The sequence below is a fragment of the Myotis lucifugus genome, unplaced genomic scaffold, assembly GCF_000147115.1.
Source record: "Myotis lucifugus unplaced genomic scaffold, Myoluc2.0 scaffold_698, whole genome shotgun sequence".
Classification (NCBI taxonomy): Eukaryota; Metazoa; Chordata; class Mammalia; order Chiroptera; family Vespertilionidae; genus Myotis; species Myotis lucifugus.
Window position 1 is genome coordinate 286,499 of NW_005871746.1, and position 12,987 is coordinate 299,485.

A 12,987-nucleotide genomic window follows, 5' to 3' on the forward strand; every position below is an offset into this window, starting at 1 on the left:
TACCCGGCTTCGGAGACCGGAGGCGTGGTGGCGACCTCAGCCCTGGCCGCGCGCGCTCAGTGTGCACAGCGGCAGGGAGGCCTCGAGGGCTCTTGCTCCCTGTTAACAGCTCAGGTGGTTTGCTCTCGGCGCCTGCTCGTCCTGCTCCCCGCGACCGGCAGACAGGCTGCCCTCCGGGAAGTAGAGGCAAAGAGTCGCATGTTTCTTTGTCAGGCCGTACAGCATATTCGACAGCAATCGCCAGGACCTCACGGGACTGACAGCGGCTCTTCAGGCCACAGACCTCGCGGGGGTGCTGCACATGCTCTACGGCGTCCTGTTCCACGGCGCCGTCGCGGACCCCGGCACCGCCAGCCCCAAGGAGAGCTACTCTCAGAGCACGGTCCAGGTGGCCATTCAGAGTCTGCGTTTCTTCAACAGCTTTGCAGCCCTGGACCTGCCCGCTTTTCAGGTACGAAGCGTTGGCTGGCGTTGGTGTGACCGACCACAAGTTCATGTGCAGTGTAGCTAGGAGGTGAGGGTCTTCCTCCGGACCGGGCAGGAGGAATAAACTTCGATAAAGAGATAACTCACGAGTCTGAGGGTTACATGGAGGACGCCGCGAGCCCGCACACAGTAGGTCCTCGGGAAATGCGGACCAACGCCGCTCGTGGGGATGAAGGGTTGAGGCACACGTTGCGTGGGAAGGTTCAGTGTTGCCGCGGCAAAGCTGTGTGCTATGGTGTGAGCCTCGCTGTGCCGTAGTAACGTATTTCATTAGAATATTTTCCAGTTTCCATTTCGTTGTATACTAATAAGGCTGTCAGAACATTTTGTCCCTTCAGTACAGAGTGTGGGTTCACTCTGAATTCATGTTGGCACAGATGGCCCTGAGGTCCCGGACATTGTATATCGTCTGGTCTGACACTTTTTACAATTGAAGGTGGTCTCAAGAAACAAATCAATGTACTGACGAGGCAGTTAATTCTGGCTAAAAAGGAAATATAGGTTCCTTGAAAAATTGGTTTAATTTTTATATTCAAACTTACGTGCCCCTTGACCTGCACTTATCAGTGAAGGTTAAACGGAGGGCGCGGGGTCGCAGCATGCTGGACGCAGCTAATTAAATAGGGCCGAGCGAGAAGATGTCACTGCTTGATTTAAAGGGCAGGGGCCCCCGGAGTCTCCCTGGGACTGGAAACGTTTTGTCTCAGGGCAGTGACACCGAGACAGAAGACACTCACATTGAGCAGTAATTGTGTGTCGACAGCACTCCCAACAGGCTGTTCACCACCAACAGGCAAAGCGCGTTCATGGAAACTTCCAAGCCGCCACCTACCTGGCCTGCTTCAGGCCGGCCCCGATCTCAGATCGCAGATGTGTTTGAAGCGCTGCCTTTCCCGTAGCCAGCAGCGGGCTTCCCCCCAGTGTGGGCTGCGGGCCTTTTCTGTGGGCTCGCCTCTCCCCTTTGCCCTCCTGTCACTCTGTTTGACATGTTTATTAAATAGAAGCCCCGGCTGTGCAGGCAGACCCAGCTCTCCCGCGTGCCCACCGCCCACCGCCCTCAGAGAGGCCCTGGAAGCCTCTGAGCTGGGGGGGGGTGTTTTGGGGGGACAGGGGCTGATGGTTGGGTGTTTTACATTCTTTTGGGAGCCTTGGGTTTATAGAGCTGTGTATTTGAATAATTAGTTATTTATCTTTCCTTTCTATTTGAGCATAAGTTAATAATTAGAATTATTTGTATCCCTGTGTAAAAAGTATTGGAAGTTAGCTAAATGATAGATTTACAGGCGATTTTTCGTATTTTGATATTTTTCCAAATTTTTCACAGTGAGACTATTTGTACAAAGAGAAAAAATAACTTCCTAAAAAGGGAAGAAATAAACCTGCTTAGGTGTCTTGTCCGTGTGGCCCAGGCATTTGGTCTGCTCTGCTCTGCCTTCTGTCCCTTTGCAGGTTACACCTTGCCTTTATTATAGTCACTTGTTAGCACAAGAATCCCCAAGGGGCTGCTAAGCGCTGTGCTCAGAGACTGTATGTGCTTCTCCGGCACCGGCGTGGCAGAGCGGCCGGTCTCACGGTCGGAGCCCCGCTCCCGCTGGGGGCGCTCTAACCGCTCTCTGCCTTCTCCAGTCCATCGTAGGGGCGGAGGGCTTGTCCCTCGCGTTCCGGCACATCGCCAGCTCCCTCCTGGGCCACTGCAGCCACGTCTCCTGTGAAAGCCTGCTTCACGAGGTCATCGTCTGTGTGGGCTACTTCACTGTCAACCACCCGGATAACCAGGTAAGAGGCCCGGAAGGTTCCGGAGGCTGCGCCCCCAGGGCTGAGAGTGAGGTATGGAAGTGAGGAAAGGCAGGCTCACCCACCTGGCCTGGGTGAGGGCCTCCAGCAGCCCCAGGGGAGTCGGGAAGTCTCTGACTTCTCTCCAAAGAGGTTGGATCAGCCTTAATTTAACAGTAGGGCCCCTTGTAGAGCTGGACAACGAAAATGTTTTAATAAAACATTGCTGAGCCGCACAGCAGCATCTGCTCTCCTGCCGTGGGATTCTGGTCCTGTCTCCGCAGACTTCTTGTTGTGGTGAGGTAGAGCCTCTTTCTGCTGGGCGCCTTGCAGCCAGGGCTCCAGCCCCTGATGGCACTGCTCCTGGCCCTCGGCCTCCCCCACCCGCCCGGAGTCAGAGGCCGCCTGCCCAGTGGTGGTGGAGGGGACCTGAGGCAGGCTCCTGAGTCGTTTTGCTTTTAATGGTTTTGATTATTTGGTTTTTGAGCAAGATTTCATTTGTAAATAGGATTCTGCTGCTTTAAGAAGTTGGGAGATCTGTGTTACAGATTTTGTGAAAAAATAATAAAGCACTGTATTTCACTTTATTTGTGAAACCAGAGTTATGGCATAAATAACATATCAAATAGTAATTCCTGGCAACCTCATTTATCTATCGTTTTTATCGTGTAACTGGAAGGTTGTACCTTTCCCCCACCCGCCACCCCTCTATGAATATACTTACATAGCTGCGGTCATGCTGCACACACACTCCTGTCCTGCTTTAGACACTTAACCTATAACAGAACCATTCTTTACAAGTATCGTTTTTAGTGTCTGAATGGCTATTTCTTATGTGGACAGCCCGTGGTTGACCTAACAGTTTCCCGTTTTAAGTTGTTTACTATATGTTACCATGACACCTGCTGCACTTACAGAGGCGAGTGATTTGTGTGTGTGGTAATATTTTGCTGTGTACAGTTCCACAGCAAAAAGTTCAGTTCTATGGACCTTAAAAATAAAACTGCTAGTTATTTTATCAGCAAAAATGTGTTTAGCCCTAGCTGATTTGGCTCAGTAGATAGAGGGTCGGCCTGCGGACTGAAGGGTCCTGGGTTCGATTCTGTCAAGGGCACATGCCTGGGTTGCAAGCTCGATGCCCAGTAGGGGGTGTGCAGGAGGCAGCCGATCGATGATTCTCTCTCATCAGTGATGTTTCTATTTCTCTCTCTCCCTTCCTCTCTGAAATCAATACAAAATATATTTTTAAAATGTGTTTATTTGGGAATAACAGATAATTGCAATTCTGGATAAGCATGCTGTAGCAAAAGACTTTATCAGTAGGTCCAGAAAACAAATGAGAACGTTACTTTATAGAGGAAAGAGAGGGGACCGCAGGGGAGCTTTGGAGAAAAGTCCATCGGAGGAGCGGGAGCGCTTCGCTCATGGGGGCGATGCTTCTCATTGGCTGAGTTGCCAGGTTTCCGTTGGCTGGTGTGTGGCTGGGGGAGGAGAAGACCTTCCTGCTGGAGAGGCAGGGTGTGTGCTGGGTGCTGGTGGTGCTGAGCACGCCCCCTCAGGCCCGACGCCATCGCACAGGCGGTTTCTTCACGGCGAAGGTGCGGGACAGTTCCAAGCTCCGCTAACCACTCTGTGGTGAGAATTACGGAGCTCGGAATCGTGTGGGCTTTCCGAGAGGTTTCCTGTGACGCTGGTCACGGACTGGTCCTCTCCTGTAGGTAAAGCACCTGCTCCGCGTCTCTGGGCTCACCAGACAGGATGGGGAATGGGATCGGGGAGCTGGTGTGTGCAGGTGGCCTGTGACAGCCGACCTAGGCCTGCGGCCAAGCAACGAGCGAGCACGCGGGAACAAGAAAACACATCAAATAGCAACACGAGGAGACAGACCGGGTGCTGGTCAGTGCCGCGTGGATAATTGTTGAGGGTGAGCTCGCTGTGAGGAAGAAATCAGAAAGGTGGGAAGAGCCAGACATCCCTGTCAACCCCTTGCCTCCCAGAAGGACTGGACACCAACCTGGACACCCACTTCCGGTTCAGAGGAAGGTCAGAGAGGTCAGTTCAGCCCCAAGGCAGTGGCTGAGGTGCAGCATCTCTGAGAAGAAAGAACAGGGTAAAAATACAGCAGAAATCATCCAAAATATAAACGATAGTAATTGTCAAACACGGAGACACTGGGCCTTATGCGATGCTGTTTCTAAGCATAATCCCTGATATTTGTGGAATTCTTTATAAATCGTTCCCATCCGCTGCTTCGGGACCCCCTGAGCCCTTCAGTGCGGCTGCAAGTGCAGGAATTGTCCTGCCTCGTGGACCGTGAGGACTGGGGTTCTGGGGTGATGCCAGCCCTGAGATGACGTAAGAACCACAAGACAGGACTAGATTCCAGGTCCTGCAAAGCCCACCCCGTGTACGTTTCATTTCATTCCGTGTCGCTTAAGGCAATCAGATGTCCACAGCCCCATCTGCTGGTGATCCCTGACGTGTACCCGGGCGGGGAGGGTACCCAGGCATTGAGACGCTGCCACCCTGCGAGTCCTTGCGCCTGGACATCTGTGTGCCTGACTCCGGAGCCGCAAAGGTCCTGGGAAGCTGTGAGTGCGTGTCTGATGAGCACCGGATGGACCACAGGCTGGGAAACAAGCCTGGAGTCTAACCCCACGCCGTCCCTGGCTGAGTGATCTCAGAGAGAGCATTTTCCCTCTGGGGCTGGAACTTTGTGGCTCCGCTAAGAGGTGGATTGGTTCTGGAAATGGGTAATGGTGACGGTCGCACAATGTTGTGGATACACTTAATGCCACTGAATTGTAGGCTTAAAAATGGTTAGAATAGTAACTTTCATGTTGTATATATTTGCCACAATAAAATCAGTTTTAAAAAAGTGGATGGCTTCTCCTGTGGGAGCCGCCGGGTGGAGAGGAGTGTGGCCTTCTCCTCTCCCCGCCATGGCGTGTGCTCCTCCACTGATACCTGTGTTCTCTGAAAAGGGGAAACATCTGGCAAAAATGTCACTTTGCCTGCTGTGTTCAAGGCTCCCATTCGACCAGATATTGTGAATTTTGTTCACACCAACTTGTGCTAAAACAATAGACAGCCCTATGCTGTCATGAATTGGCAGGTCATCAAACCAGTGCCGAGTCCTGGGGTACTGGCAGAGCTGTGGCTCGAGTTCCCAGAGTCCGAGGTGGTGGAACTCATCGTTCTGGCCAGGGTGCTTTTGAAAATACGTGTCGTGGGGGCCGCATGTTTGCACCAACCAAAACCTGGCGCCGTTGGCACCGCAGAGTAAACACAACACAGAAACGATATGCCATCTGCTCTGCCCTCGCTGCCTCAGCCTTACCAGCACTGGTCATGTCTAAAGGTCACCGCATTGAGGAAGCTCCTGCACTTCCTTTGGTGGTTGAAGATAAAGTTGAAGGCTACAAGAAAACCAAGGAGGCTGTTTTGCTTCTTAAGAAACTTAAGGCCTGGAATGATATAAAAAAGGTCTATGCCTCAGCGAACGAGGGCCGGCAAGGGCAAAACGAGAAACCGTCGTCGTATCCAGCGCAGGGGACCTTGTATCATCTATAATGAGGACAACAGTATCATCAAAGCCTTCAGAAACATCCCTGGAATTACTCTGCTTAATGTAAGCAAACTGAACATTTTGAAACTTGCACCTGGAGGGCACGTGGGCCGTTTCTGCATTTGGACTGGAAGTGCTTTCCGCAGGTTAGATGAGCTGATGGCACTTGGCGTAGAGCTGCCTCCCTCGAGAGTAACTACAGCCTTCCCATGCACAGGATGCTCAGTACAGACGTGAGCAGAATGTTGAAAAGCCCAGAGATCCAAAGAGCCCTCCGAGGACCACGCAAGAGATTCACCGCAGAGTCCTGAAGAGAATCCACAGAAAACCCTGAGGATCATGTTGAAGCTAAACCCATATGCAGAGACCGTGCGCCAGGACACCATTCTTCGTCAGGCCGAGAACCACAAGCTGCGGGTGGATAAAGCAGCAGCAGCACTAGAAGCCAAATCAGATGAGAAGGGGGTTCCAGGCAAGAAGCCTGTGGTCGGGAAGAAAGGAAAGAAGGCTGTTGGCCTTAAGAAGCAGAAGAAGCCTTTGGTGGGGAAAAGGCTGCAGCTACCGAGAAACCAGCAGCTGAGAAGAAGCCGGCAGAAGAGAAACCCACCACAGAAGAAAGAAGCCTGTGGCGTAAACTTGCATTTGTTTATTCCATAACGGTCAGGTCACTGTGGACAGCTAATTTTGAATAAAAATGAGCAAAGGAGATGAGAAACATAAAAAAAAGTGGATGGTGCTGGATGCTCCCCCGTGAGCCAGGCCCACGCTGTGCTGTCAGCTCACGGCTCCCGTTCAGTCTGTGAGCTGGCAGGACTGAGCCCTCACGCCCAGGGCGTCTTCAGCAGACAGCCTGCCGTGGAAGTGGTGCCCGCGTGTGGGGGGTCATCTTTCCGAAGGGTCGCCGTCTCTAATTAAAATGTTGGGTCAGATCAGAAGCATCCTTCTATTGTGTGGCACGTCAGGACTCGTTGTAACTTTCTTCCCATTTAATTATTATAATGAACACAATTAGCATGTGCTGTGAGCCCTTCACCTTATTTGCATTTTATATGGGATAATTAAAAGTGCCCTGATAATTACATTAACTCAGTGACAAATGATTTGACTGCCTGCGTACTGCTGTATGGGGAATAAGCGCCTTTGCATATTCATTTTCGTTAGTGACGGACGTTTCATTTGGAAAGACCCCAGAGAGTGCAGCTGTCAGAGCCCGAACCTCTTACGGGAGTTGAAGGGAAGGGTCCCTGTGGCCCAGCGTCCCCGTCAGCGCCTCTGTGGGGAAGTCCATGCGTCATGTAACCGTCCGCCCTGCATGTGCGCGGGCTCCTGCTGGCTCCTGGGGAGAGCAGCATGAGCTGGACGGTGAGGCTCTTGAAACGACATCGGCCTGAGCTGTGACCTGCATTTTCCAGGTCTTGTGTGATTTGGTGATTTAGTAAGAAAACCCAAACATTAATTGACTCATCATCCCTGAACTCTGTCTGTTGTCCTCCCCTCGGCCGTTTCCCTGCAAACGAGAGCGGGGCTGTTCCCAGTCGTGCACCCTCGGGCCTCAGGGATGCAGAGCGGTGTGTTCCCAGGGCACAGCTTTCCAGCCCGGTTCCAGCTCCGAGCCTTCAGAGGCAGCCCAGGTCCTGCTCAAACATTCTCACTGTTTGTTGTTCTCCAAGGAGAGGGTCCTCGGTCACACCCCTGTGCACACTCCCCAGCCTGTCCCCCACGAATGGAGGCCACTGTGGGCTCGGAGGGGCCTCCAGGTCCCAGGCCTTCCTGCTCTCAGTGAGTGTGGGCAGCTCGCTCTGTAGCTGTCACGCTGCACCCGGCTTTCTGTGTTTCCTCTCTCTGTGTGACACGTACATTCCTCTTATAAAATAAATGCCACGTCTGAGGAGGAGCCTAGGGGTGTCAACAATATAACCATTTTGGAGTTACTCTCAATATTTCAGCTCAGAGAAAAATATGGCTTTTCCCCCTCAAAAGTAAAATTCAATCAGTTGCACAATAAATTTCCTAATTAAAAGTAAGTTTTGCTTTAATATTTATTTTAAGACTTTTAGTGAGTGACCTGGCTGGGGTTAGAATGGCACTTGCCAGTTGGCAGTTTGGCTGATGGCAGAGAACGTCGCCCAGATCACTGAGTCCAAATAAAGGGCACTGTTTACTCCCCTCATCTCTTCGGTGAGCTTTCCAACACGTGCTCACGTCAGGGGCCCTTTTCCTGTGCAAACCACCCGAGAGTTGTCAGGAGCCCCACGTGTTAGCCTGTGGCTGCCGGGCCGATGCCTGGAGCAGACGCAGCCTCGGCGGAGCCCGCACCTCCCGGGACCAGCATGGCCAGTGCACTTGGGGTGCCCGGCTGAGAAAGGGGCCTCCTCCCCGAGGCTGGCTCACCGTGTTCCCACAGACCCCCTGCCTGTGGACGGGGCAGCAGCAGTTCAGGGCCTGGTGCAGCCACAGCCTGAATCGTCTGCAGCTGAAGTTTTGACGTGATCTTTGACGTCCTGAACGTCAGATGCCACAGAGGACAAGAGTGTGGGCCTGACGGTAGCGGCTGGGAACACCTTGGCTGTCCGGCGCTGTGGCCTTGGCGGGCTACCGAGCGCCGAGCCTCGTCTACTCATCTGTGAAGTGGGGCCACGCGGCCACGACTCCCAGGTGCTGTGTGGAGTGAGGGGGACAGTCGCAGGGAAGCTCGGGAGGCAGCTGCTGCCCGCTGGGCTCGCCCTGCATCACCGCTCCATGGCACCGAGCCGCCTCCCGGCGTCACACAGGCCTGCGATGCTCAGGGCCGCACAGACCGGCCATCCTTCCTTCACGGGCCTCCTCAGCTTCTCAGAGTCTGAACACTCCAGTGAAACACGGTCACCACCCAGCATTGGAGCCGTGAGGCGGAGCACTAGCCTCGCTTCGTCTCAGCTGGACTGAGAAAGAGGGGAGTCCACCGAGCTGCTTCGGCCGCGGCTGTGAGACTGAGAGCACGAGAGAGCACCTGCCTCCGCCCAGGGACATGCTGCCAGTCGTCCTCTGAGCTCCACCATCACCGGACTGGGCGGAGCAGAGGAGACGCACGGGGAGACGGCCTGCACCCCTCCCCGGGGTCCTCTGCACAGGCTCCGGTCAGGGTGCCCAGGCCTCGCGTCCTTGCCCCCTGGGAAGCCTTCTCCTGACGGTGGGGTGTGCACAGAAAGTAAGATCAGAAGGACGCTCTGTCGGAGGTGAGCGGCTGAGCCGGGCTGAACCTGGGCTGCCTTCGTCTTCAGTCACGGAGGGGCCTTTGTTCTTAACCCCCCCCCCTCCGAGGATATGCTTTCATTAATTTTAGAAAGAGAGAGAAACATCCATCGGTCGTCTCCCATACGTGCCCCGACTGGGGATCAGACCCGCAACCCAGGTCTGTGCTCTGACCAGGAATCGAACTGGCCTTTTGGTGATTCTCCAGCCGAGTCACCGGCCGGGGCACAGAGGGGCCTTTTAAATAATCGCTGAGATGGAAACACCTCCTGAGACGGGAGCAGGAGCGGGAAACCCTGTGGGTCACAGACGCCGACACCGTCGAACAGCTATTGGGGCGGTCGCCAGGGTCGTGGGTCCTGTCCCGGCTGCACAGCTGGGTGGCCTTGCTGAGTCCCTCCCTCTCGGGGCTTTACCTTCCTGTCTGATGGAGTGTGACTGTATCATGTGAGACGCGTGGGAGGTCATGGCCAGACCAGCCTACGTAGGTACCTGTCACCGTTTTCAGTTCTAAGTACGGCAGTCACAGCCCCTGCTCTTGCCACTGGTCTCCTGGTTGCTCCACAAACACAGCCTTGTCCTTGCTGCTTTCTGCCTGGAATGCTTTTCCCAAGAAACCAGCAGGTTTGGGGACATGGTTGCCGCCTGTCCTGCTCCCAGAGGCCTTCCTTTCCTGTCGGCCATGGTCCTGTTTCTTCTTTACCTCGCTCTGTTTTTCTTCCTACTGGTGGCACCTGCCCCCTGACATTTCCCTGTTGACTCTGTCTCCCACTCCCAGCCGTCCCACTAAATGTCGGTACCGAGAGCAGTGCCACGCAGGTAGCAATTACCTGGTAAATATTTGCTGAATGAAGGATCAGATGTGAAGATGACACATCACCTCTCAGAGACCTGCCCGGGCAGCAGTCAGCGGTCTCCCTCTCAGGAGCGGGGAGTGTTTTGTAGCCTGAGGAGAGGGAGTGGGCTCTGCACTGGGCAGCTACCCCACAGCCAGCTCTGCACCCGGCGGACGCTCCCTGCGGTGCCGCTGCTCAGCTGCTCAGCTGTAAAGTGCAACCACGCGGCTGCCACCTCCCGGCCGTGCACATTGGACTAGATGGCGCACAGGCCCTGGGCCAGAGCCAGGGCCGGTTCTGTGTGGTGCGAGTTCATCATGGGGGCCTCCCTGCTCTGACGGGGAAAAGGCCCGAGTGCCCACCGCTCAGCCCTGACACGCCCTCCCCTCCAGCCACCTCCGCTGTCAGAGCATCCCCAGCTGCTGAGAGCGCTGACGTCTCCTGCACAGGGACCCTGTGGGGACCCCACGATGTGGAAGCACCAGGGTTCCCATCGGGGTCCCTGGGCTGCACTCGCTGCTCTGGCCCCGCTGCCCTCCCCTTCCCGGGGCCACGCCTTGCTGAGCAGGACGCATTGCCCCGTGGCCACCAGATGCGGTCGGGGAGGCAGTGAGAGGGTCTCCACTCAGCACCGTGGGCCCAGAGGTCGGAGGAAGGGAGACCTCACACCCGGGGAATTCTCTCTGAAACCCACCACGGAGCCCAGAGGTGCTCTGAGCTGGTGTGAGGGAGCGACGGGGAGACGCCTGACATGAATGACGGGGAGCCTTTCATGGCCCCTAATTGGAACCTTATCCTCCGGTACTTAGAGCAGAGAGATGAAAGCGGGGAAATCCGAGAGACCATTTATTTCACTTGAGAAAGCAGTAAACGAACTACAAAGAGATGTGACTGCTATTATATTTTTAAGATTAAATAAAATTGTCACAGACTAGTGCTGGGCAGCCGGTAAGTGCTCGGGGAATGCACCCACGCTCCCCGTCGGCTGCTGGGAGGTGGCCAGGCGCTGCGTGGATGACCCTCACTCACCCAGGGGCTCCCTGGGAGGAGGTCGGCCACCAGCTCTCCAAGCCCCTGGGAGTATTGGAACCTTCAGGCATTGTTAGGTATGCGCCTCCGCCACCCACTCCTGCCCCCTCATGTCCTGTCATGGCGTTCCTAATCCTCCGGTACCACACGTGTGTGTGTGTGTGTGTGTGTGTGTGTGTCTGTGTGTGTGTCTGTGTGTGTGTGTGTCTGTGTGTGTGTGTGTCTCTGTGTGTTTGTGTGTGTCTCTGTGTGTGTGTGTGTGTGTGTGTGTGTGTGTGTGTGTGTGGTGATTCATGAAGGTCACTGGCCGCCAGGCCCGGCCGGCTTCAGGTGTGACAGGACTTGTCAGGAGCGATGCACTGGCCTGGCCACCCTTGCTGGAGCTTTGCAGCAGGACCTGTTCGCAGAAGGAATGCAACACGACTTTGTCTCTGCTCTGCTACAAAAATATGCTTTGTTCCAACGATCTACGGACCCTCGCGGCTGTCTCTCTCGGTGCATTCAGATGTCTAGACACCTGCTCTCACCCCTCGGGTGAGGACATCTTGTCTCTGACAAGAAAAGGGAAAACAAAACAAGAATTCTTAGGCATGAAGACTTTGCCTTGGTGAGATTAGCTGTCTGTACACATTCTGTCTGACTTCACCCCCGGCCACACTGACCGACAGAACTGGGTGGCCTTAGATTTGAGAGGCCGGCTCGCAGGGCGCTGGGAAGAGCTGCCCCTGCTCTCAGGCCGCAGTGCCAGGAGCCTGGGACTCGGTGGGGTGCTGGCCGAGGGACCCAGCCAGCCAGCTGTTCTTGCAAATGCAAAGATGGGTCATCGCAGCACTGGATGTAGGTTTGGGAACCTGAGCTTGGTCCTCATCCCTTCCCTCCCCAGAGTCATGAGTACCTGCTCTTTGCAGGAACGGCGATGGGCACCATGCGAGGTACTAGGGGCACAGCGTCCGCATGGAGATGACAGCGAGCGACTGGGAGACGGATTCACTTCTATAGCCCTGTTTCTGACATGAGAATTGGAAGACTGAGCTGGAGCTTGCACAACTCCCTGCAAGGAGAAGAGATGGGCTTTGTGGGAAGACTGGGTCCTGCTCGAGGGCAGGGATGGCTCTCACTTGTCACCACCCCGTTCCAGGTGCCTCGTCCCACTCGGCCGGGCAGACGCTCAGTAAACATCGGATGAATGGACGGTTTGTCTGCTCGCTCACTTCCTGGCTCCTGGCAGCACTCCAGGCCGTCACAGTCAGAGGAGAGGCGGGCGGTTTCCGTTTGTGTAACAGGATGGAACCTCCGCAGACCTGCTCCCCTCGGTCCCAGGAAGGGAGTGTGCGTTGTCGTTTTCAGACATGTGATCCGCACACTCTCCCAGGCCGATGCACCTCCAGACCAGACCTACGGCTACTCAGCCCGTCACCCCACTTCCCTTTTTCTTCTTTAAATGTAACTGTTGGGAAAAGTACTCAGGTGATACCACAGATCAGCATCATCAGTCGATTGTACATGATAGTGTTTGTTCCAGAAACGTCAGGCCAGATTGCAGACACTCAGACCCCCAGGCAGCTGACTGCAGGCGTCCCGGGCGGAGCTCATGCAGTCGCGGGCCCAGCAGGTTCCCCTGAGCGTCAGCCCTGCCCCCTCCGTTCCTCTCATTCGGTTCTTACGTCTGATCGTTTGAGACAAGGCTGAGAGCTGGTCACTGGATGCCTCACCCAGCAGAACCTGGGTGTTGAGGAGGCCTTCGTGCTGGGGGTCTGTGTCCGCCAGTCGGCGTCTGTTTGGATGGCGGGGTGTCATCCTCCTCTCTGTCTGGGCGGACAAGACTGAGAAGCCGGCTGGCGGCAGGCACAGGACGAGCTCGGGCGCAGCGTCTGAGGGCCCTGCAGGGGCCTGAGGGTGAGCGGGAAGCCAGCACTCAGCGTCCCGGGGCTGCTTGGGGACCTGGGACAGTCTTTTGAAGTTTCTGAACGTCATCTTTTTTGTGATGAAAGAGGATGGTCACCCACCCCCGTCTGCCCACCACAGAGAGTGCGGAGAGTAAGGCCGTAAGGAGGACCTTGCACC

General features: G+C 55.1%; 1 protein-coding gene and 1 pseudogene across 4 annotated transcripts in view; both read left to right on the plus strand.

The window, feature by feature from the left end:
- SCAPER (S-phase cyclin A associated protein in the ER) overlaps positions 1–12,987 on the plus strand; it is a 154,107-nt gene that overhangs the window by 128,530 nt on the left and 12,590 nt on the right. For 2 of the 4 annotated variants that reach the window (XM_014447709.2, XM_006105581.3), the window contains exons 27-28: positions 214–451; positions 2,113–2,262. The exons of 1 other annotated variant lie outside the window; for it this stretch is intronic. In XM_014447709.2, coding sequence (XP_014303195.1) covers positions 214–451; positions 2,113–2,262 — 388 coding nt within the window. The remainder of the gene's footprint in view (positions 1–213; positions 452–2,112; positions 2,263–12,987) is intronic. One more of the 4 variants, XM_023746575.1, reaches the window with a different exon arrangement.
- On the plus strand, positions 5,166–6,519 carry LOC102427824 (annotated as a pseudogene).